We start from the raw sequence: 20,750 nt of genomic DNA, 5'->3' as shown, positions 1-20,750 counted from the left end.
CAAACTATCAACGCCATGTATCAAATGTCGAACGTTGCATTTGACGATTATCAGCTTTTCACTGAGAATGAGTTCCCAGCCGCTGCCGTGCTACAGGCACTTTGTATTGAGGGTGCCGAATGGAAATTGAATAAGAAAGGTGTCCCTATTACATTGTACTCCAGATTTCTTAATCGGGACGCCAATAATTGGCATGAGTTTGTCGCCGCACGCATGTTGCCATCGGGTCACACTTTTGAAATTACGGTGGAAAGGGCTAGTTTGGTGTACTGCATAGTCACAGGAAGGACCGTTAATGCGGGTAAAGTGCTTCAGCAATCCATTTACGCTACTAGTAAAAAATCTCATCTTAGCAGCTTAGTCCATGTTTCATTGATTACGGATCTTTGTTGTTATGCTGGAGTGACTTGGGATGCCACTGAGCAACTTCATCCTACTCGTGCTCCTATTGTTCTTGTCGGGCCATTGAAAAGGGATAAACATAAGCAGATACAGCAGACAGATATTGCACAGCCCCCACCACAGCCGTCTGAGCCTGCCCCTCCACTGATTCATCCGTCAACAGCACTTCCTTCACATGCTGCTCAAGGAAGTGACTATTCTGGCCGCTTCGATGCTTTGGAAAGGCAAATGCATAAGAAATGGAAGAGAATGCGAGAGCACATGGCATATGTGCATGATTTTAATGCGGCACTCGCTCAGAATTTCCCTCCTACCAATGTGCCATATCCACCGCCACCACCATGGTCTTCAAATGACGAGTCTGACGATGATGGTACCGAGTCCTAATGCTCGGTACCGAGAGGTACATGTCCCTTGTTCTGTTTACTGATTTAAATCATTCGGGACAATGATTTGGTTTAAGTTTGGGGGGGTGATTTAGATTTTATGAAAGTGAGTATGTTTGAGTTGAGTTCAGTTTGTGTGGAGTTTTAAGTTTGTATTTTTGTTTTGTTTGTCGAGTGAAGTTGTTGTTAGTTGTAAATACAAAGTCATGAAAAGAAATGGAATGAACGAACAATGATGAAATATATTTTTATGGATTACATGAGTATCCGAATATTTGACAAATTGTGAACTGGAAAAGATAAAACAACTGTAAAGATGAACAAGGAACGCATATGCGGTAAAAGAAAGTGCAGATGCGGTAAATGGCAGAGAATTGAAGATACAAATTACCGCATATGCATTAAAATATGGTGCAGAAGCGAAAACAGGCAGAGAATTGAAGAAGCTAGGGGCGCATATGCATGAGAAATCTGTGCAGAAGCGGCAAAGGGCAGAGATCTTGGTAAACAAGGAACGCATATGCGGTAAAAGAAAGTGCAGATGCGGTAAATGGCAGAGAATTGAAGATACAAATGACCGCATATGCATGAAAATATGGTGCATAAGCGGAAGCAGGCAGAGAATTGAAGAAGCTAGGGGCGCATCTGCGGAAAAAACACACGCATCTGCGTGAGGTTGCAGGGAATAAAACGAATGAATCACCGCATATGCGGCTTGTTTTAGAGCATCTGCTGAACCTGGAGTTCGCATCTTAAATTATGAATACTGGGGTCTAAACTCATAAACATGAGTTTTTTTTTGTTTAGTTCGCATCTTCAATTAAGTTTTTGCTTATAGCGGCTGATGTAACAAGTCAGGATACTTCTAAAATGTATTTATTATTCAGCTAGTTATGTACCTTATTATGATATAATTGTACCGAAATTACTCAATTTTGTACTTTGATTAACTTGTCAATTGTCGTTACATAACTCTATCGTGTAACTACATAAATGTCACAAATGTACGACATAAATAGGAAAATGACTTGGAATTACCATTTCAAAAAAGAACTTCGCATCAAAACATAATCATTAACCACAATTACAAGGATTTGTCTTTCAAAATATGTGTAAGTTTTCAACCAACAAAATTATCCAAACTTAATCACCACCAACATAACAAACAAGTTAAATGGTTTTCAACAATCCTTTCTTATCGGATAAAATGGTAGCTGCAACACGAGCTCGATAAGCATTCATATTCACATCCCTTTGATACGCCCAGATTTCCTCTGTGTCTTTAGCCAAGCATTCGGTCCACATAAGTGCATAGACACCACACTCAAGTGTTGGACCTTGATCGCGACACTTTTCTATCACCACTTCCTCATTGGCTAAGACAAAACCAGGTTGGAACCGCATGTATCCAGAAAAAAAATGATACCTATCAAAATTTAAAAGTTACAAGATTTCATTCTTAATATTATATTTAAACATTAAAATAGGGTCGTACTAATACTCACAAAAACATTTGTGGTGCCAGATGCGTATGGATCATGCAAGGAATTCCATATACTGAACACACCTTCTGCAGTTTTATACACAAGCAGAAACCAATGCCACCTATCGTTCAATGGAAAAATGATGTACTTGCATCTTGTAAATAGCTCCTCGTTTAAGTGCTTCAATCTTTCCCTAGTCGCAGATGTCAAGCTTGCAATAAAATCTCCGTAATCACCGCTCCGCAACTTACGTCTACTCCCATATTCTTTCAGTCTATTCAAAATTTCTCTCTGCAGAACAAAGATTGCAAAAATATCATACTTCTTATTTGGTCAAAAAAGACAATAAAACGTACATAATCGGGGTGCAAAGACGAACCTGAACCATTGTGTCCACACAATATATTTCAGATCCATATTCCTTACTTTTTGCTTGCATAATTTGCATATAAACATTTATGATTTCGAAATCAACGGGTTGGCCAAAGACAAAGTGGCAAAATTTTCGACCATCTAACATAATACTTTCGTCTTCCCAAATTACGACACTACATAAAAAACAAAAAGTTAATGTTTTCTGAATCTATAAATTCAACAATAGTTATGAAAAAAATCATTAAATATAAGCGTACTCCAATTCCTCCATCGAAAGACATTGTGTCAAAATTTGTTTCTCTTCATCACTTGCTTCCTCATGTCCACAGTAATCGGTCCTACCTTTGAATTTATGTAGATCATCTTTCATTGGACTCTTAGCATTCTCATCAACATCTACAATGCACTTTTCCTTCAAACGAATACACTATGAACCGCAATAGGAAAGAACAAAAAATTGTCAGTGTGTGGAAATACATAAAACCAAAATATAAAGGATGAAGAGAATTTCAAACCCGTTTTTGACCCTTTCTCTTAGGTCTTGGCGATGAACTGGGCGGCGTCACAAAGATCGAAGCTTTTCTTTTCTTCTTGCGGTCAACCCTTGTTCTTACTGTATACACAATTGACGATTGAAAGCTGGTCATGATCTCTGCTTTACTGGTACCAACACAACTCACACTTTTCCTTTTCTCAACTGTTCCATCATTTTTATCAAATCCCACATCATTCTTAATTTCGTTTATAACATTTTGCACCACCAAATTAAGATCACTGTAATTGTCATGGTCATTAGACGATCCAATCTCATATGAATTTCCAACAGCTTCAATCATTTCTTTCTCATTTTTTTCAATATTCTCTTCATCCTCGTTTCTGAAAATATGCACATTACCTTGACTGTTCTCTATATTATCATCCTCAACATTTCTCTCAAAATTCTTATCTCTCTTCATATTCTCATTCTCCTCATTTGTCTCAGTATTCTCATGCCCATCATTTCTCTCAATAGGATCATCTTCTTTGGTCACAAATCCAACTTCATTTTTGCTCTGCAATTTAAATTATGCTCCAACATCCATCATTTTTTTTTCAATCACAATCTTTGTCTTCCTACGACGCCTAACACTACCACATCCTAATTCAAAACACATTCGATTATTACTCACAACAACTTTTTTTCTCACAACTTCTGATCTTACTACATCGGTAGTACCGTCAGCCACTTTCAACACCTATGGTTGAGTAAACTATTAATTAATGGTTTGAACTTTTCAGTCAATTATCCATATTCCAAAAAAAGTATTTGGCAAAAGGTCAAACTACTTACGTCCAATTTCTTCTCCTCAGGAAAAAGATATATCGGCAAGACCTGTAAAATTATAAAATCACAAAAAATGTTGTCAGTGAAACCATGAAATTGAAATGAGCAATTCAATTCATTATATCAAACAATTACCTTCGTTGAATCTATGGATTTCAGCAATAATTCAGCTTTTTCCTCGTTCAATGGGATTTTGCTGTCCATCCACCGAAACAAGCGAGGGAACATTTCTAAACTACGTCGTACACCTAGAGAAGGCATTCTCTCGTACACCCAAGCCTAAACCAAATTAAATAATAGTCAATTAATCGATAAAACAATACAATAATAGCTAAAGTAACAAAATACGCACCATTAATCCAACAGTGCATCCATCGAAATAAGTTTTACTTCCAGTTTTGCGTATTTCTCTCTGAATAAATCAAAACGCGGCATCTCCCCAAGCATATTCAAAGAATGTGGTAAGATTGTCCAGGTAAGGAAATATAAAACTCGGGGTAAAAATAATTTCCGGTGGAAAATATTATGGAGTTGAAGATGAACAAAATGTAAAGCCGAACAAAATCATCAACTTCTAAGTCATCATCACTGCCTGCAAGAGAAATAAGTTTTTTATATATTGTCGCTCGCTTTGCTTTTCCAACTTGACCTCCAAATTGACGAGCCACAAACATAGAATCCATTCTTAGATCCAAGTCTATAGGCTGCCCAATATGATGCAATCCAAAAATAATAGAAAACTCTTCTGGAGAAAAGGGAATCATAATACCATCACCCACAGTCAAAGAACATGATTCAATCTGAAATCTATTCAATATGAAATCAACTCTACGACTACTAACAGCGAGTTCGGGAATGTCAACCCAATTAGCAAAAGGAGTCTCATTTATCCTAATCCATTGTTTTTGTCCTAGAATTGGTTTTAGTTCTGTCATCGCATCTTTAAAACAAGTGGGTGAGCATCGACTACAGTACAGTTTCGTACTTCTCTTGTTTTGTCCTTCATCAACAACGTTCTCTTCCACTGTCGTTCCTGAACTCATATATATATATATACAAAATTATTAATAAACCATAATATGATCAAGAACTGCGATAAAAAAAATTTTGCCATATAAATCACAAACAAACAAAAAATAACTTACATATAAATCACAAACACACAAAAATATAGATATGATCATCACATTTTCATTACCAAATGTAAAACCATTTAATTAAGTGATAAAAATCTCTATTTCAATCATTGTTACATTGATTTTTAAATCCAGCTTATAATTATATAAGCATTTCGAATACTCAATTCAATCTAAATAAATAAATATACAAGTTTCATTTCAATACACCGATGTCGAAAGTTAACATTCAAAATTAGGTAACCGACGTAGAGAATTTAAGATACTACCCGCCATAATTCTTTCTAACAGGAAACAGGGGTGTGGTTTTTGCCCCACATAAAAATATTTTCTCCACTAAAACATAATTTTTTATATTTCATCAGGAAGAATAAACACTCAGTTTAATATTAAAACAAATTAACTGTAACCGGATGAACAAGAAAAAAACCCTACAATTCGAATGATCTGTAAGCGAATGAACAACAAAAAACCTAGAATTTAGGGATTAAGATTTAGCATACGAAAAAAAAAAAGTAATATCAACAACAACCAATAATAACAAAATAGAATAGAAAAGAATTACTGAAATGGATTCCAAAAAATATTACATTGTGAAGCTCTTTTCGATTTCAAATCTGGAGGATCAATGCTCGACTTCTTTTGCTTTGCCCTTTTTATGTTCTTCGACTTCTTGGGTTTAGGCGACTTTTTCATCATCTTCCACGCCAAATTTGTTGACTAAATCTCGGATGCGCAAAAGACCATACGCAGATTAGGCCCGGTGAAGAAGAAAGGGAGAAAGGATGGATCGACTTCTTCTGCTTTGCCCTTTTATCTTTTGTTATTATTTAACATATATAAAATATATTTTTTTAAAAAAGGGTATATGGGTAATTTCGGGGCAAATGGGGAGCTGAAACAAAACATGAACATGGGTCAGGTACTGAAAATGGAAATCTACTGGCATGGGGATTGGAAAGCAAAATACCTTTGTGTTTGGGGATTTACCTCTAATTTACCGATAAAATAAACCATAATTTAGTTTTTATTAAATAAATTAAATTTGGATATTGGCGGGAAATGATCACGTGCCAAATCTCAACACCCGCTGCAGTGCAGTTTCAATTTCCCGCTTCTTCTCTCTTCTCACAGGAAAAGGAACCCTAGATTAGAAAATGTTATCGCTTATGCATTTTTTGTTGAATGCTTGCTGATCTTGATAATTATGGAGACCGCCCCGCCGAGTTCTGAACTCAGGCTGCGATTCAGCACCACTCAACAAGCCGCCACAAACCACACCACCGCCGCGTGGCTCGTATTCGGTCTTATGCTCGGATTTCGCCGCCCTGTGCGGATCGAAGAACTGGCTTCCAAATGCTCGTTCCTTCATGATACACCTCATTACATACGGTTTCTTTGCTCGATTCCTAATTCTCCTCTTCTTTTGACTGCCGAAGGACTCGTGACCTTCTCTAATGCTGGATTCTTTGCTATCACTCAATTTTTTGCTAATTCGGATATGAATTCAGTACATTTCGATCCACCAGAATACGTTCTTCAGTCGCTGAAAGTTGTCGCTTCAAATGAATTAGCGAAGACCTATTGTAGGAGAAGGAAGAGAATGAGACCGGAGGTTGATAATCTCTCTGTGATGAAAAGGACAATATTCAAGGATTTTAGCGGTAAAATTATTATTTTTAATGTTTTTAATCTTGCTCGTTCTTTGCTTTCACCTTGGACTTTGAACTTTTTTAATTTCCCGCAGAGGAGGAGAATTCGGATCAAAGCGACAATGTGATGCCCAGCAGTTTTCAAAATGTTCGTTTTCAAGTAATTTCAGTGACTTCTATTTTATTTTATATAATATACGTTCTTTTATCAAGATAAAGTCATGCAAGAGCAATTTGTGTAGTCAGTAGGTAAACTGAGAAATGAATCGAGATGGCTACATATTTATGTAAAAATCACGTTTAAAAATTCCAATAAATCTGAATAGACTAACATACGAACATCAATCCTTTCTAATTCATTTCCAACTTAATGTACATGTTTAATTCACTAATTAATTTTTTCCATGATTTGCAGTATGTAGATACAATAATGACTCTTCTATTCTATCAACCACTCATGTCTTTTATTGTCCAACTTATTGCCTGACTTCTATTGGCATATCTTTTATGATTAATTTACAGCCTGAGTGGTCAATATGGTTTCCTCCATGATATAAAGATTCATGATAAAACTATCATTGAAGTTTCAAGGCATAAGCCACATGTTTCATAAAAAAAAAGAAATTTAAACATATTGATTATGATTTAGCATCTCTTTCTCTAGTTTCCTGTCACAGAATATTTCAGTGTTGTGGGATATTCAATAATTATTATTCTGATTTATTACTCTACTTGTTAGCATAAACTCTGTGCTGATTTTCAACCACCTTTAACTGTTTGTTGCTTCAGGAGTATTCCCTTGATGGAGAATCGAGCAGAAACACAATGAACCGGTCTAATTTCTCTTCAATCTTGACATTCCAGGAACAGTCAAAAGTTATATCCACAGCACCCATGCTGACAAATTCCATTTCGGAACAAGTAGTTCATGAAATTGAAAATAATGGACATGGAAATAAGGGGATGGATGATAGCTTTTTGCACTGGAACTGTTCTGGATGCACACATCCTGACTATGAGTTTTGTGATAGAATCCCGCTTCCACTCAAACCCTTGGTCATAGAACAGATAATGAAATCCATGCCTCCTCCAAGGTTCTCACGTCCACAACAAATTTTGGGCAGTTCAAATGTGAGCCAAGTTTGTAAAATTGATGCCACGAATTCTCTTTGTGGTGCCCTTGTTGGTTCTTCATCTCAGTTGGAATTAGATCAGCAGATAACAAATTCACGAGTAAAAAGAGAGGTTGCTGATGCTTGTGCCTCGTTTACCACGGATTTCAATGAGAAAGGGAAAGGACTATTATTAAGAGATTCTGGTAGATGCAGAGGGCATAAAGAAATTCTGCCACTTTGTAAATATGAATCTGGAAGTAAAAATGTGGCAGAAGCCAATCATGTGGCTCTTCTTCAGGACAAATCGAGAACAGAAGCGCATCTGCTGTGTGAGGAAGACACCCCAAATTCTGATGAAAAGAACGCACCGAGTTCTAGAAAAAATACTACCAGCCAGACCATGGAGAATTGCAAGCATATTGGTCATCATGCAGAGCCACAGAACATTAAAATAGAAAAGAAGCCAATCCCAGCCAAGAAAAAGTTGAAAAGCACCCTTGACCAAAATATGAATATTAATTTGAGAATTGAAACAGTAACAGAGAACAGGGAAAAGTCTTTCAACTCCTCCAGTAAGCTGGCACCTCAGGTTTCTGTTGTACATATATGTATTAACATTTGGTCTAACCAATAAATATCTCGCTGAAAGTGATGCATATTTATTTTGCAGAATGGTATTGAGAACAAACCATTTCCCAAATTCAAATCCTTTACTATAGAAGAAGAAGAGGGGTCAGGTGTTGCGCCATTTTAAATATTAATTAATTAATTAATAAAAAGTCACATATGTCTCCGGACTTTATTTATTCTATGATTTACCTTTATGTTGATGTCATTATGCAGGAGGTTATGGCACAGTTTACAAGGCAATAAGAAAATCTGACGGGGTTGCTTTCGCCATCAAATGTGGGGCACTATATATGTTAATAGTAGTAATTAAAGTTTGTTCATGTCATATTTTCCTTTCTGTTGAAAAAGCTTACTATTAATAACAATGCTAGCACGCAAGATAATGAACCTACTCTCTTGTCAGAAGCTTAGTTAAGCAAGTAGAAACGACCTATTGGAGATCATCTGTGATTTTAACTTGCGAAGACCTCAAACTGTTAGTCTCTGACCAAACTAGTAGGAGTGGCACCCTATCCCGTGCTCTTCAACTGAAATTTTGTCGAAACTTGAAACTATTGACTGCTTTTTGAATATCACTCTGTAATGCTATTTTTCTCATGAGTTCTTCATTGGTGGTATATTCCTTGACAAGGGCGACATTAACCGAATGACTTCCTCAATTGGAGGTTACACTAATAGCAGCTAGAGTGCGTTGTTGGTGGTCCATTAGAATCTATAATAAAACAAAGGGCATATTCAGCCTAATGATACCTTTTAAATGTGCTAATTTATTTATTTTTTTCAGGTCCTCATGTCAATGCTAATAGAAATCATGTGTACAACGAGTTAAAAATGCTGGAGAGATTTGGGTAAAAATACATATAAAATACATTAAATGTTTATTGTTACACCAATTCATACAGAAATTTTTTTTGAAAACAAGATTTAATGTTCAATTTTGTTTTTGTTTTGGTTTTCCCTCTTATAATAGGGGAAAAAACTTTGTGATCAAATTCGAAGGTTCATTGAAGAATGGGAATTCAGATTGCCTTGTGTTGGAGCATGTTGAGCATGATAGACCTGAGGTTATAATCATTACTTTCATTTTCTTAACTTGTGTAATTTCTTCATTTACCATGTTTTCCATTTCATTCTGTTATCCACAGGTGTTGAAGAAAGAAATAGATGTCTTTCAGCTGCAATGGTATGGCTATTGCATGTTTAGAGCCCTAGCTGGTTTGCACAAGCAAGTAAGAATATCTAAGTGGATCCATAAATTGTGCTACAAAATTATCTTCCAAGAATGAGTTCTGAACTTCTTCTCATGCTTTTAGGGCATAGTTCATCGAGATGTTAAACCTGGAAACTTTCTTTTCTCCCGCAAGGTCAATAAAGGCTACCTCATTGATTTCAATCTTGCCTTGGTAAGTGAAGCTAACTTGTGAATTGTGCTACTTTTAACCTTTCCAATGCGTGAAGCTTCCTTTTTGTATTTGATGCACATTATCTGATAGCCAATTATCTGATAGTCTATATTGGTTCTTCTCCTCGTTTCTATCAGGATTTGCACAAAAAATTCGGGTCCACTGGTTAGTACTTGTTCTCTAAAGTGAACTCATTATATTGTCATAAATTCTTCTTTTTTATTTCAAAGACGAATAATCTTATGCCCAAATAACCCAATCTGAACTTATTATGCTAATGCTTTATGGTATGATATTTTTAGGTTTGCTCCAAGAGCAATTTTACACAATATTTGATAAATTGAAAGTGTTTTCTTATATCATTTTAACATTTTCACAGCTAATTCAAAGTCAGGGCATGGTGTAAACATCGATCATATTTCTCTTTCCCAAACAAAGTCTCTACCTGTGAAAAATAGGAATTTCCCCAATGGCAGGTTTCCCGAAGTCATCAGCCAGAATGCAGGAAAAGGCATGAAGCCCTTGCTACCAGCCAGCAATCTGAAAAGGAATATTGGCCAAGCAAAAATTTTCACTGGCACTTGCAGTAGGAACAACATCAAAAGCCAGGGTGCAGATGGCTCTGGGATAACTTCCGCAAAGGATCCAACTAGCACAAAAACCCAATCAGCAGAAAGGTTGAGAGAACCCATGCCAAACCAAGGTAGGAAAGAGTTGATAAACCTTGTGCAGGAAGCCTTGCAGGGTGGAAACAGTGAATCAGTAAATGCTCCCACTTCTAAGCGCAAAAGAGTTGCTGCTCCTCCTACAAATTTAGATAGAAAATTCTTTTATCCGACTCCAATGCCTTTCCATGTCTCTGAAGTGGTGATTGGTGGAGCAGGATTATTAAAGAATAGAGGTTTTGTGCACCCCCCCCCCCCCCCCTCTCTTATAATTTTTGTTTGTATCCTCGTGAGTTGGGCAGTTGGATTGTGGTGATGGAATATGTTGTATTGTCTATAGGTGAGAGAAAGAACAAACGAGAAGGTCCATGTGTGGGAACTAAAGGTTTTCGGGCTCCAGAGGTAAGAAGCCTGCACCTTTTTACTGGCATTTGATTGACAAGGCTTAAATATTCATGTAACCTATAAAACTCTGATTGTCAGAATTGATGAGTTTGGGTCACCAGCTCAATGACTAAATTAAAAAACCATTTAAGCTGTCAAATTCTTACACCTACAAGGCAACACTTTTATTTGATTTAATAGAAAACAGAAAACCGAGAAAAATAAAATATCATTGGAATAGGTTGCAAAGGTTGTAAAACCTCCTAATCTATTCTGTAATGTATGTCGTGATTTCAAAAACTGATCTAGGGAACGAAGACAATTATGGTTTTTGGGAATTACTTGCATGTGTCATCGTTTTCTTTCCCTTTTTCGACAATGATAGAATATTTGGTGGCATAAACTTGGTCATGTATTAGTGTTCACTGAACATCAACAGGGTGATCATTTCATAAATGGATAATAAATTGGTACCAGTAACGGTAAAAACAAAATCTTCACTCAGAAAAACAAAGCACGGCAATACCATTTATTTACTGAAAAAGTGCATTGTGCAGGTGCTGCTCAGATCTCCACATCAAGGTCCTAAAGTAGATATTTGGTCTGCTGGAGTAACTTTAATATACCTGATGATTGGACGAACACCTTTCGTTGGCGACCCTGACCAGTAAGAGCAGTTAAAAGCCTTGAATAGAGGAGTAAACACAGGGTTACAAGCTTTTCAAATTGGTTGCAACAAAATTTGATTCATTTTTTAAAATTTCAAATTTGAATCTAATTTCAACATATTCAAGAGTATCTCCATTTGGTTTTGGGTTCAAATTGTTATGTTCTATAGCTTGCAGGCACTGTGAACATTAGTATATTTAGGATATTGTGTAAAAATGTATTGGAAACTAACGTGCTTTTAAACTTGAATCGTATTTCAAGTGCTTGCTTGTTAATGTTCAAAGTCAAGCTCAAACATTATGTATTCAGCTCTAACTCGAACTATATCTCAAGCCAGACTGAGGCTCAAAAATGTTATTTCTTCAAAATTGAAATTCATTTTTTGAGCTTGAAGTTATACTTGAGTGGGCACAATAGAACTCAAGCTTTAGCTTGTATATCAAAACATATTTGTAATGGTTTGATTCAACTCGTTTTGCCCCCATACACTTGAACTTAGATATTCTTGCTTCGGCGTGCTGTGTATAATGATGGACAGGAATATAAAAGAGATAGCAAAATTAAGGGGCAGTGAAGATCTCTGGGAAGTAGCCAAGCTACACAACCAGGAGTCATCATTTTCTACGGTATTGTCGCTACTACCTGTTCTATATGTTGTTTTTCATATCTCACATTCCCTCTTAGATTACCTTGCTGAAAACAGGATTTACTCGACGCAAAATATATGTTGCCCGTAAAGCTTCTAGATTGGTGTGTACAGAATACACGAAGACCACAGTTCCTTGAAAACATACCCAAATCGCTTTTAGATTTGGTGGATAAATGTTTAACAGTTAATCCTCGGTTGAGGATCAGTGCAGAGGAAGCGCTCAAGCACGAGTTTTTTGCCTCATGTCATGTGGCTGTTAGAAAACAAAAACTGCATAGACAAGGCGCGACTCTCAGTTCTCATGCGCCAACAATGTCAGCCACATGAAACATTTTTGTGAATGTTTTGTTGTAAATTTACTTACCATGTGTTGTTCTATTATATGTAGAAATTGTTTGTAGACTGTAATTCTAAATCTGTTCATTCCCTGTACCAACTCTGTTTCTCCAATATGTATGGACAAGTAACTGTTTAGTTGGTCTTTCAGCGATTTCTCCACTGTCCTCTGTAATAAAAGTTTGAATTTTTTCTTTATTTATAATTTATAATTTTCTCAAATGTGAGATTCTTTTTTGTTCTAGATTCCTTGGTTTGATCTAATGCTTCATAATATGTATAATTTATGTTCCCATCGTTGATTCATGCTTATACTTCTATTCTTTCAAACTGAATGGTGTTCTGGGATATTGCATAGAGCGTGCATAAATTTTCCACGTTTATCATGTTAATGGAGCGTATAGTTACAAGTTTTCATGAGATTTATTTCTGAAAGTGAGATTTTATGTAGATCAGTAGATATGACTTACGAACCTGCCAAGTTCATTGATAAGATTTTTGATAACTTCAGTCATACTAGTTGCAACAAACTCTTGAGAAAAGAAAACCTAAGAACATGGTTTCCTATGTCAATGGCTTGCCATATATGGGTGTCGCTTGTTCAGCACCAAAGAACACCGATTGATTCCTCTGCGTCTAGACCTCGCAAATCAACTAACACCGATATGCTTTTGAGATCGTCCAGGTGAGAATAATATTTCATTATATGCTGTGTATTACATTTTGGAAAAGTTGGTTACAGAATTTGCCAATATGAAAAAGTATATGTGGATAAACTAAATAAAAAAATGATTGTTCGATCAGACCCATTGATCTTTTTTCACAGGGTGACTACCACATGATCCAAACAATTAAGGTGAGATTTTGTTTTAATCTGTGGAAGGTGTAGACAGCAGTAACTTTAAAAGGAATCCTGCTGTGATCCCTATGAGTCCCACAAGCAGCAAAAATTTGAAGGAGAACCCTTCAACACTTCCCCGATTTCTTTGTCTCTTAAGAATTTCCTGCAAGTTAAGAAGATGAAGCGGCAAGGCTCAAATACAATCATCTGTTCTTGATATGAAAATGAATTTCGCCCTTTCGAAAAAATATATATGTAGAAAACTTGTATATGCATAACATTCTCTGCCTCTTGGAAAAATCCCAGGTAGTATATATGTTACTCTTATACAACAGGAGTATTATAGTACAAACCAGGTCTTGCTGGAGCTGTTGAGTTTGTCTAACGGCTTTATCCCTCTCATCCTGAAGCCGTTGCAAAACCTGATCCTGCACACCATGATTACCACAAATTAATCAGCTCCCATCTGAGTACCTATCAATGCTATAAATTATATGGTAAGTTCTACTTGGGAATTAGATGAATAATTTGATGGAGAATTTGTAGACACCAGAATTGGGATGAATATTGTGATGCTCTTATGAGGCTTACTGGTTAGTCTGGTTGTTACTTACTGTGGATAATTTTTCATTGCCCACCTTTGAAGTGAAGACATGACTAGTTAATCACTTGGGAACACCCTCATTATTGTTTAGAATTAGATATATAATCAAACCGTGTTTCAAGAGATTATATGTGTAATTGATCAAGACAAGAAGGCATGAGTTCAAAAGATAGGTAATTTGTCTTTAAAGGGGTGTCCGAGTTGGTGGAGTAAGTGAACGTTTGACTAATGGTCAGAAGTTTGAGTCTCCTTACCAACCCCATTTCGGGCGAGCTGATCGCATTGGTTAGCATGATTTGTAAGCTATTGCGTTAGCCCCGAAGTCTACTCATTGTCTACCGAATGATGGCAGCTATGCGTTCTCAGGTGATAAAAAAAAAAGATTATTTGAACTTACTGGATTGTTTTGTTTAATTCCATCATCCAATTTATCAGAAGACGTGTGAGGAGGCATGTACACAACTCTAAGCTTGCATTCCTCTAATGGTTTTGCACCCTCCTTGTTGAACTGTTGCAACAAAACTCCACTTCAAAATTCCCATTGCAAAAACTAGCTCATGTACTCAAAAATGGATGATGAACCGGACAACTTCAGTCGAGCAAAACAGTTCGATTGGCGGAATTAGGTACTTACAGTATCTTGTGGAAGATCATCCACTTCTGTATTTGGAGGCACGACTGTGCTTTGAAGGAGAAACTTATCTTTACATTGCATTTCTGGAGGATACTCCTTCTGAGCTTGAAGAGTAACTGAACAAAAACATCAACATTATATTATACATACACAAACAATCATCATATAGCTTTTGAAACCATTTTGATGCCAAAATTTTTACATTTGTTGTCATTCATTTAATGTATTAACATCAAGAATTTATTACGAGACCCTTATTTCTTATCCTTGTTCGCTTTGAATCAATTATGTATATATGATTGACACAAACATAGCTACAAAAGTCAAATATTCAACCTTAAAATCCTTTCCAAAATTTTATCATAAATTAATCCACATGTAATTATATTACACAGATCCTTAATTCAGGCTTTAGCGAAGTGTAAAATGGTAATGAGAAAAATCACCTCTTATGACACACGAATCCCATGGATGAATTACACCAGTGTTTGGTCTCACGTAATATTTTTTTGGAGAGGTTGTTTTCACCTAAACCAAATTTTAAATAAATTTCATGGATTGAGGATAAAATAATTTCTACACACGAAAAATTGAACACGAATCATATATAAATTTATAATACCTTGAATGCAACATTGTTCTCTGTGTTGTTTGTAACTTTAAGATCGCAATAACTTTGTTGCTCCAATTCAACTGATAAAATGACCCCACAAAAAAAACCGATAATCGATAAGTCATAAACACAAGTTTTTCAAATTGTCCAATATTTAATCAACATATACAAAAACACACACACACACACATATTCGAATCTACGAATAACAATAATAACAATAATAAAGATCACGAAACCGTTCAAGAATTTTCAAAGAACATGTAATATATCGAACACCACGATAACCGAACTCGAACCGAATGGATCACGAAAAACTAGTTAGCTCGACTAATTGCACGTCCTAAATATTTTCATGCAACATGTAGCATGTCCATGAATAATATTCCCTAAGAATTAACTAAATAATTAGTTCATAATAATAATAATAATAACAAGAAGGGAAACCAAATAATAATCGTAATGAAAAAGGAAAAAAAGGTACATTGAAATCTGAGCTCCTCCGGCCGCACAGAGACCAATTGCTTAGCAACAGTCATCGTAGCAGATTAACAAATTAATTAAATTGTGAGTGATCCCAGCAAATTAAAGATCGATCAGATACAAAAAAAGAAAAAGAAAAAGAAAAAAGAAAATATAGCATAACAATGAATGATAGAATAATCACAAAACCAAGAGAGCTAATCAAAGAGACGAGAAATAAGGATCAAGTAGAATGCATGGAACAGAAATCAATAAATAAATCGATTTTGGGTGGCGGAAAATGAATTACGCCCCCTCAAAAATTGCTGAGAGTAATATATATACACATACATATATATATATACACACACGTAAATATACACACATATATTTTGCTATTTTTAGTTGCTTCATTAGTTAATGGAGGGGCCAGGAGAAAGACAGATATATTAAAATAGCTTTTATGATTGGATAATCACTATCCATATGTGCAATAAATACAGATGTTTTTGTTTGTGTGATCGAATGATACAAAACATTAATCCACACATATACTCCATAGACACAACACACGTATAATTGCAGGTACACAAAAACTCTTATGAAACGATATCAGAGTCAATTTTGTGAGATATATATTTTATTGTTCGCGATATCATGAAAAATATAATTTTTTATGTCAAATGTATTGCTATTGTAATAAATTAATATATATATACTGAATGCATTATAAGGAGGAAATACCAATTTAAAAAAGAGTAAGTTTATTATGAAATAGGTTTACTCTAATCTTATTTATAATAATAAAAAAATATTATTTTTTTCATGTGTGACTCAAATACGATATTCGTATAACAAAATTGATCCGTGAAACCATTTTACATGAGTTTTTGTGTTAAAAAAAAAAACTCGATCCTAATAAGTTATATTTTTAACAAAACTTATGTGAGATGATCTCACGAGTCAATTCTGTGAGACATACATCTTACTTGACCTAATTCATAAAAAAAATATTATTTTTCATGTCAAAAATATTACTTTCCGTTATAAATATAAATCGATCGACCCATATTTCAGATAAAGATCCGTAAAACCATCTGACATGAGACTATTTTTAATCCATAAATCATAGTTATAAATATTATATTTTAAGGATTATTCTATGCTACACCTGAGTACTTTTCCCCCATGATGTGGTCAAATATCAATCATTGGATCATCAAGACATATGTCAATTTGCATAAAAATATATGGGTTCCACGTGATCTAATGATATTGAAATAGGGGAAGAAACACTTTCGGTGTAGCATAGACTAACCCATATTTTAATTAGTAGTAGTCTCTTTTTAGACGGTCTCACAGAACTTTATTCGTGAGAAATTGTCAACTTTGCCCATGTTTATAATAAAAAGTAATATTTTTTTATGAATGACCCGAATAAGAGATCTTTATCATAAAATTAACCCGTAAAAAAATCGTCTCACATGAGTTTTTGCGTTTTATTTTTTAATTGAAATATTAGAGTTTTGATATATGATATATATTTTTATGATGCTCATTATTATATTATCCAATTTATATAATAATAATAATTTTAATGAATTTGTTGGCGTCACTTCACTAGGTTTCGAGATAAGCTGCCACGTTTGTGTCTTATTATTGTGTTATCTTCGGGGTTTTGTTTAGGTTTTGGTTTTCACCTAGAAAGAGCAGATATATAATAGTAATAAATAATTTGAAAACACACAATTATTGGTATAATTACGGACACATATGACTGGTCTCGCTATCATATGATTCATATTACGCAACACACATGCGTGTGTGGCTTGCGATAAATGGTGAGACGTGTGAAAATGCAGTCACTATCGCGAATCCCAATGTATGTTGAGCCTCTTCTCGGGTCGCCTATTGTGCTGCCACATGTCTCTCTCCGCTCCCCCATCTCTCTCATGAAACACGCATATATCTTTGGATCCCAGGAACAATTTTGAAACCGTGCAAATAATCGACACAAGATTCATGGGAGCTTTTGCTTCGTCTGCGTGTTGTTACGAATTGGGTCCCCTGTCACGGTAACGCTTTGCTTTTACGTTGAATATACGTGCGCTGGTTTAACGGGCTTATTGTTTTTCTTCCAAGACTGTATTTTTTGTGGAAAATTTCAGGTGATTCGAGGCCGTTTATTTGTGTTGTGACGATTTGAGTGAGTGAGTGAAATGGGAGGATACCCACCGGGGATTTCTGTTGTTAGGAGCATTAGGGGGAGGGGTTGGACTCTGAGCACGTACAGATATACTGTTTTGATTGTTACTTTCATAGCTTATACTTCCTACCATGCTTCCAGAAAGCCCAGTAGCATAGTTAAGAGTGTTCTTCATCCGGAGTCTAATAGTAACTTTGTCAGCTTTCGACCTTGGCCGGTTGGCAATCTGTTTGTTAAGAACGAGTTGGTGGTGATGAGTGATGATGGGGATATGGTTAAGAAAAATATGGGTTGGGCTCCTTTCGATGGGAAGGATGGTACGTGGAAGTTGGGAGTGATTGATGTGGCTTTTCTTTCTTGTTATGCTGTGGGAATGTACGTGGCTGGGCATTTAGGTGACACATTGGACCTACGGTTGTTCTTGACCACGGGTATGATTGGGAGTGGCACTTTTGTGGCTTTGTTTGGGATGGGTTATTTCTTTGATGTCCATGTATTTTGGTTTTATTTGGGGATGCAAATGCTGGCGGGGTTGTTCCAGGCTACAGGTTGGCCTTCTGTAGTCGCTGTTATAGGCAACTGGTTTGGGAAGAGGAAGAGAGGACTTATAATGGGTATTTGGAATGCACATACTTCGGTTGGTAACATTGCTGGATCCTTGCTTGCTGCCGGTGTTCTAGAGTATGGATGGGGCTGGGCTTTTATCCTTCCAGGGGCATTTATATTCATGAGTGGGATAATTGTATACTTGTTTTTGCCTGCTTACCCTGAGGATGTTGGATTCCCTAGACTTAATGGTCCATCTTCCGAGTTTGTATCGGTACCGGAAGATGAAGAAGCTCAGATATCGGGAAAGCTTGCTGAGGGCAATGAAGTGAATGGCAGAAATGATTCTGGAAATAGAAAAAGTGTTGGACTCCTTGAAGCTTGTTCGATACCGGGAGTTATTCCATTTGCACTGTGTCTCTTTTTTGCAAAGATGGTTGCATACACGTTTCTTTATTGGTTGCCATTCTACCTTAGCCAGACTGGTATTTTCAAAGCTCTTCACTTGATGAATATCTTATTATGCCCTTATTATATGTTTGCGTTTCTATGCAGTTTCCGTCATTATTAATCAAAATGAATCCAATATATATAGGGAGAAGCTACCTACATGTACAATCAATCTCCGAAGCTATAAGCTATCATTACGAAAAAAGAAAAAAAAAAGTCAAACTTTGGAGACATATATTTGGTGAATAGTTGTAATAGGCTGTCCTGATAACTACTAGTTTCAACAGAGTTACAAGTGAAGGTCTCCTAAGACCAAAATTGGAGACATCGGAATTGAATAAATTTGATATAAGTTGTTTAGGATGCCTTGTGTATTGTTAAAAGATTCAAGCCATAGTTTCAATTTGTCTCTGTTTGTCCGAAGGACCTCATTCTATGACCCGTAGTAGATGATTACAGATATTAGTTTTGTTCGACTGTTTTTTTTTTTGTTTTGGAAATGCATCTGTGAATGCTTCTGAGCTAGTTATCATTCTTCTTGTTGTTTATTTGTCAAAGTCTTAACCGGTTTCTTGGCATGTTGATTACAGCCATTGGGGGACAATATATGTCAGTGAAGACGGCTGGAAATCTTTCGACTCTGTTTGATGTTGGAGGAATATTTGGTGGAGTTCTTGCTGGTTATATATCTGATAAACTAAAAGCTCGGGCTACCACAGCTGCCAGCTTCATGTATGCTGCGATCCCGTCAATTCTTCTATACCGTAAATATGGAAGCACATCAAGGGCAGTTAACATTTTGCTTATGATGATAGTTGGTCTGTTTGTAAACGGGCCTTATGCACTCATTACAACCGCAGTCTCTGCTGATCTCGGCACTCATAGTTCTTTAAAAGGCAATTCTCGAGCACTTGCAACGGTCACGGCCATCATCGATGGTACGGGTTCTCTGGGTGCTGCTCTAGGCCCTCTTTTGACCGGATTTCTTTCATCCAATGGATGGGATGCAGTTTTCTTGATGCTCATAATCGGTGCCTTTGCTGCCGGTCTGCTTTTATCTCATCTAGTACTGATCGAATTAAGAGAAAAATTAAACAAACGGCTAGACGGGAGACATAAAATTCGCACAGGTAGATTTTTGCTTCTATCTTGTGTCGTCGCGAAAAATCCATTGCTTTGTCTCAAATTGTTTTTGTTATTGTTTGTTGCAGGGCCTGCATCCAGCCCCCTTTTGAATGACCAAGGATGATGGACTTGAAATGGTGGTAATCTTGCTGAATAAAGATTCGAGAGTTTTGTTCAATAGTTTGCTGCGAAACAATAAATACTACGCGATTACGGTGGGCGAAGGTGCTGCTTCAGATCATGAAGAAATCCTTCGACTATCCTTGTATGAAAATATACGTACACTTTCGTTATTGTTCTGTTCGTCCTTGGTTGTTCTTTGAGCGTAGGAAATATACACGTACACTCTTACGATTTGCACCTAGCATTTGATATGCAGATTTTTCATCATTCATCAATATTGTTGTTGTTATTATTATTGTTTATTGTAGTTCGACATTGTAAAATGAATTGATTCATCAGATGTGATTACAATTTTGCAGTTCATTACAAATTATTTACTGTTATACATGAAGTTGTTTGGAGGTAGGGATGGAAATAAAAGCTCGTTTGAGCTCGTTTAATGAGGGTCGTTGAGATCGTTTGTGAAATAGAAAGTTGGACAAATTTAAAATTCTCTTTTAGAGCAGGCTTCAAGAATGTTTGGACATAAAAAAATC

At 36.1% G+C, this 20,750-nt stretch overlaps 3 protein-coding genes across 8 annotated transcripts; 2 read left to right on the top strand and 1 right to left on the bottom strand.

Moving 5' to 3' along the window:
• The first annotated feature begins 6,252 nt into the window (after positions 1-6,252).
• On the top strand, positions 6,253-12,772 carry LOC140871785 (uncharacterized). 4 transcript variants are annotated; one of them, XM_073274482.1, is made up of 15 exons: positions 6,253-6,771; positions 6,855-6,907; positions 7,624-8,463; positions 8,545-8,611; positions 8,718-8,780; positions 9,289-9,352; positions 9,475-9,568; positions 9,650-9,733; positions 9,818-9,907; positions 10,045-10,072; positions 10,287-10,808; positions 10,913-10,974; positions 11,514-11,623; positions 12,164-12,251; positions 12,329-12,772. In XM_073274482.1, the coding sequence occupies exons 1-15, from the start codon at positions 6,315-6,317 to the stop codon at positions 12,599-12,601; spliced, it is 2,895 nt and encodes a 964-aa protein (XP_073130583.1). In that variant the 5' UTR covers positions 6,253-6,314; the 3' UTR covers positions 12,602-12,772. The 4 variants fall into 4 exon arrangements, with proteins under 4 accessions (XP_073130583.1, XP_073130581.1, XP_073130582.1 ...); XM_073274480.1 differs by having other exon boundaries at positions 7,549-8,463; XM_073274481.1 differs by having other exon boundaries at positions 6,855-6,919.
• A 522-nt stretch (positions 12,773-13,294) lies between these two features.
• On the bottom strand, positions 13,295-16,063 carry LOC140872246 (vesicle-associated protein 2-1). Of its 2 annotated transcripts, XM_073275058.1 has the most exons (7): positions 15,787-16,063; positions 15,312-15,382; positions 15,136-15,217; positions 14,690-14,805; positions 14,453-14,563; positions 13,805-13,879; positions 13,295-13,614 (listed from the first exon to the last, which is right to left on the bottom strand). In XM_073275058.1, the coding sequence occupies exons 1-7, from the start codon at positions 15,839-15,841 to the stop codon at positions 13,480-13,482; spliced, it is 645 nt and encodes a 214-aa protein (XP_073131159.1). In that variant the 5' UTR covers positions 15,842-16,063; the 3' UTR covers positions 13,295-13,479. The 2 variants fall into 2 exon arrangements, with proteins under 2 accessions (XP_073131159.1, XP_073131158.1); XM_073275057.1 differs by lacking the exon at positions 13,295-13,614 and having other exon boundaries at positions 13,636-13,879.
• A 1,548-nt stretch (positions 16,064-17,611) lies between these two features.
• On the top strand, positions 17,612-20,565 carry LOC140871675 (putative glycerol-3-phosphate transporter 4). 2 transcript variants are annotated; one of them, XM_073274302.1, is made up of 4 exons: positions 17,612-17,839; positions 17,933-19,001; positions 19,557-20,096; positions 20,178-20,565. In XM_073274302.1, the coding sequence occupies exons 2-4, from the start codon at positions 17,984-17,986 to the stop codon at positions 20,213-20,215; spliced, it is 1,596 nt and encodes a 531-aa protein (XP_073130403.1). In that variant the 5' UTR covers positions 17,612-17,839; positions 17,933-17,983; the 3' UTR covers positions 20,216-20,565. The 2 variants fall into 2 exon arrangements, with proteins under 2 accessions (XP_073130403.1, XP_073130402.1); XM_073274301.1 differs by having other exon boundaries at positions 17,612-19,001.
• Positions 20,566-20,750: the final 185 nt, after the last annotated feature.

Source organism: Henckelia pumila, unplaced genomic scaffold, assembly GCF_033568475.1.
Source record: "Henckelia pumila isolate YLH828 unplaced genomic scaffold, ASM3356847v2 CTG_461:::fragment_3, whole genome shotgun sequence".
In the NCBI taxonomy this organism is placed as follows: Eukaryota; Viridiplantae; Streptophyta; class Magnoliopsida; order Lamiales; family Gesneriaceae; genus Henckelia; species Henckelia pumila.
This window is presented reverse-complemented; position numbering and strand designations above follow the sequence as displayed.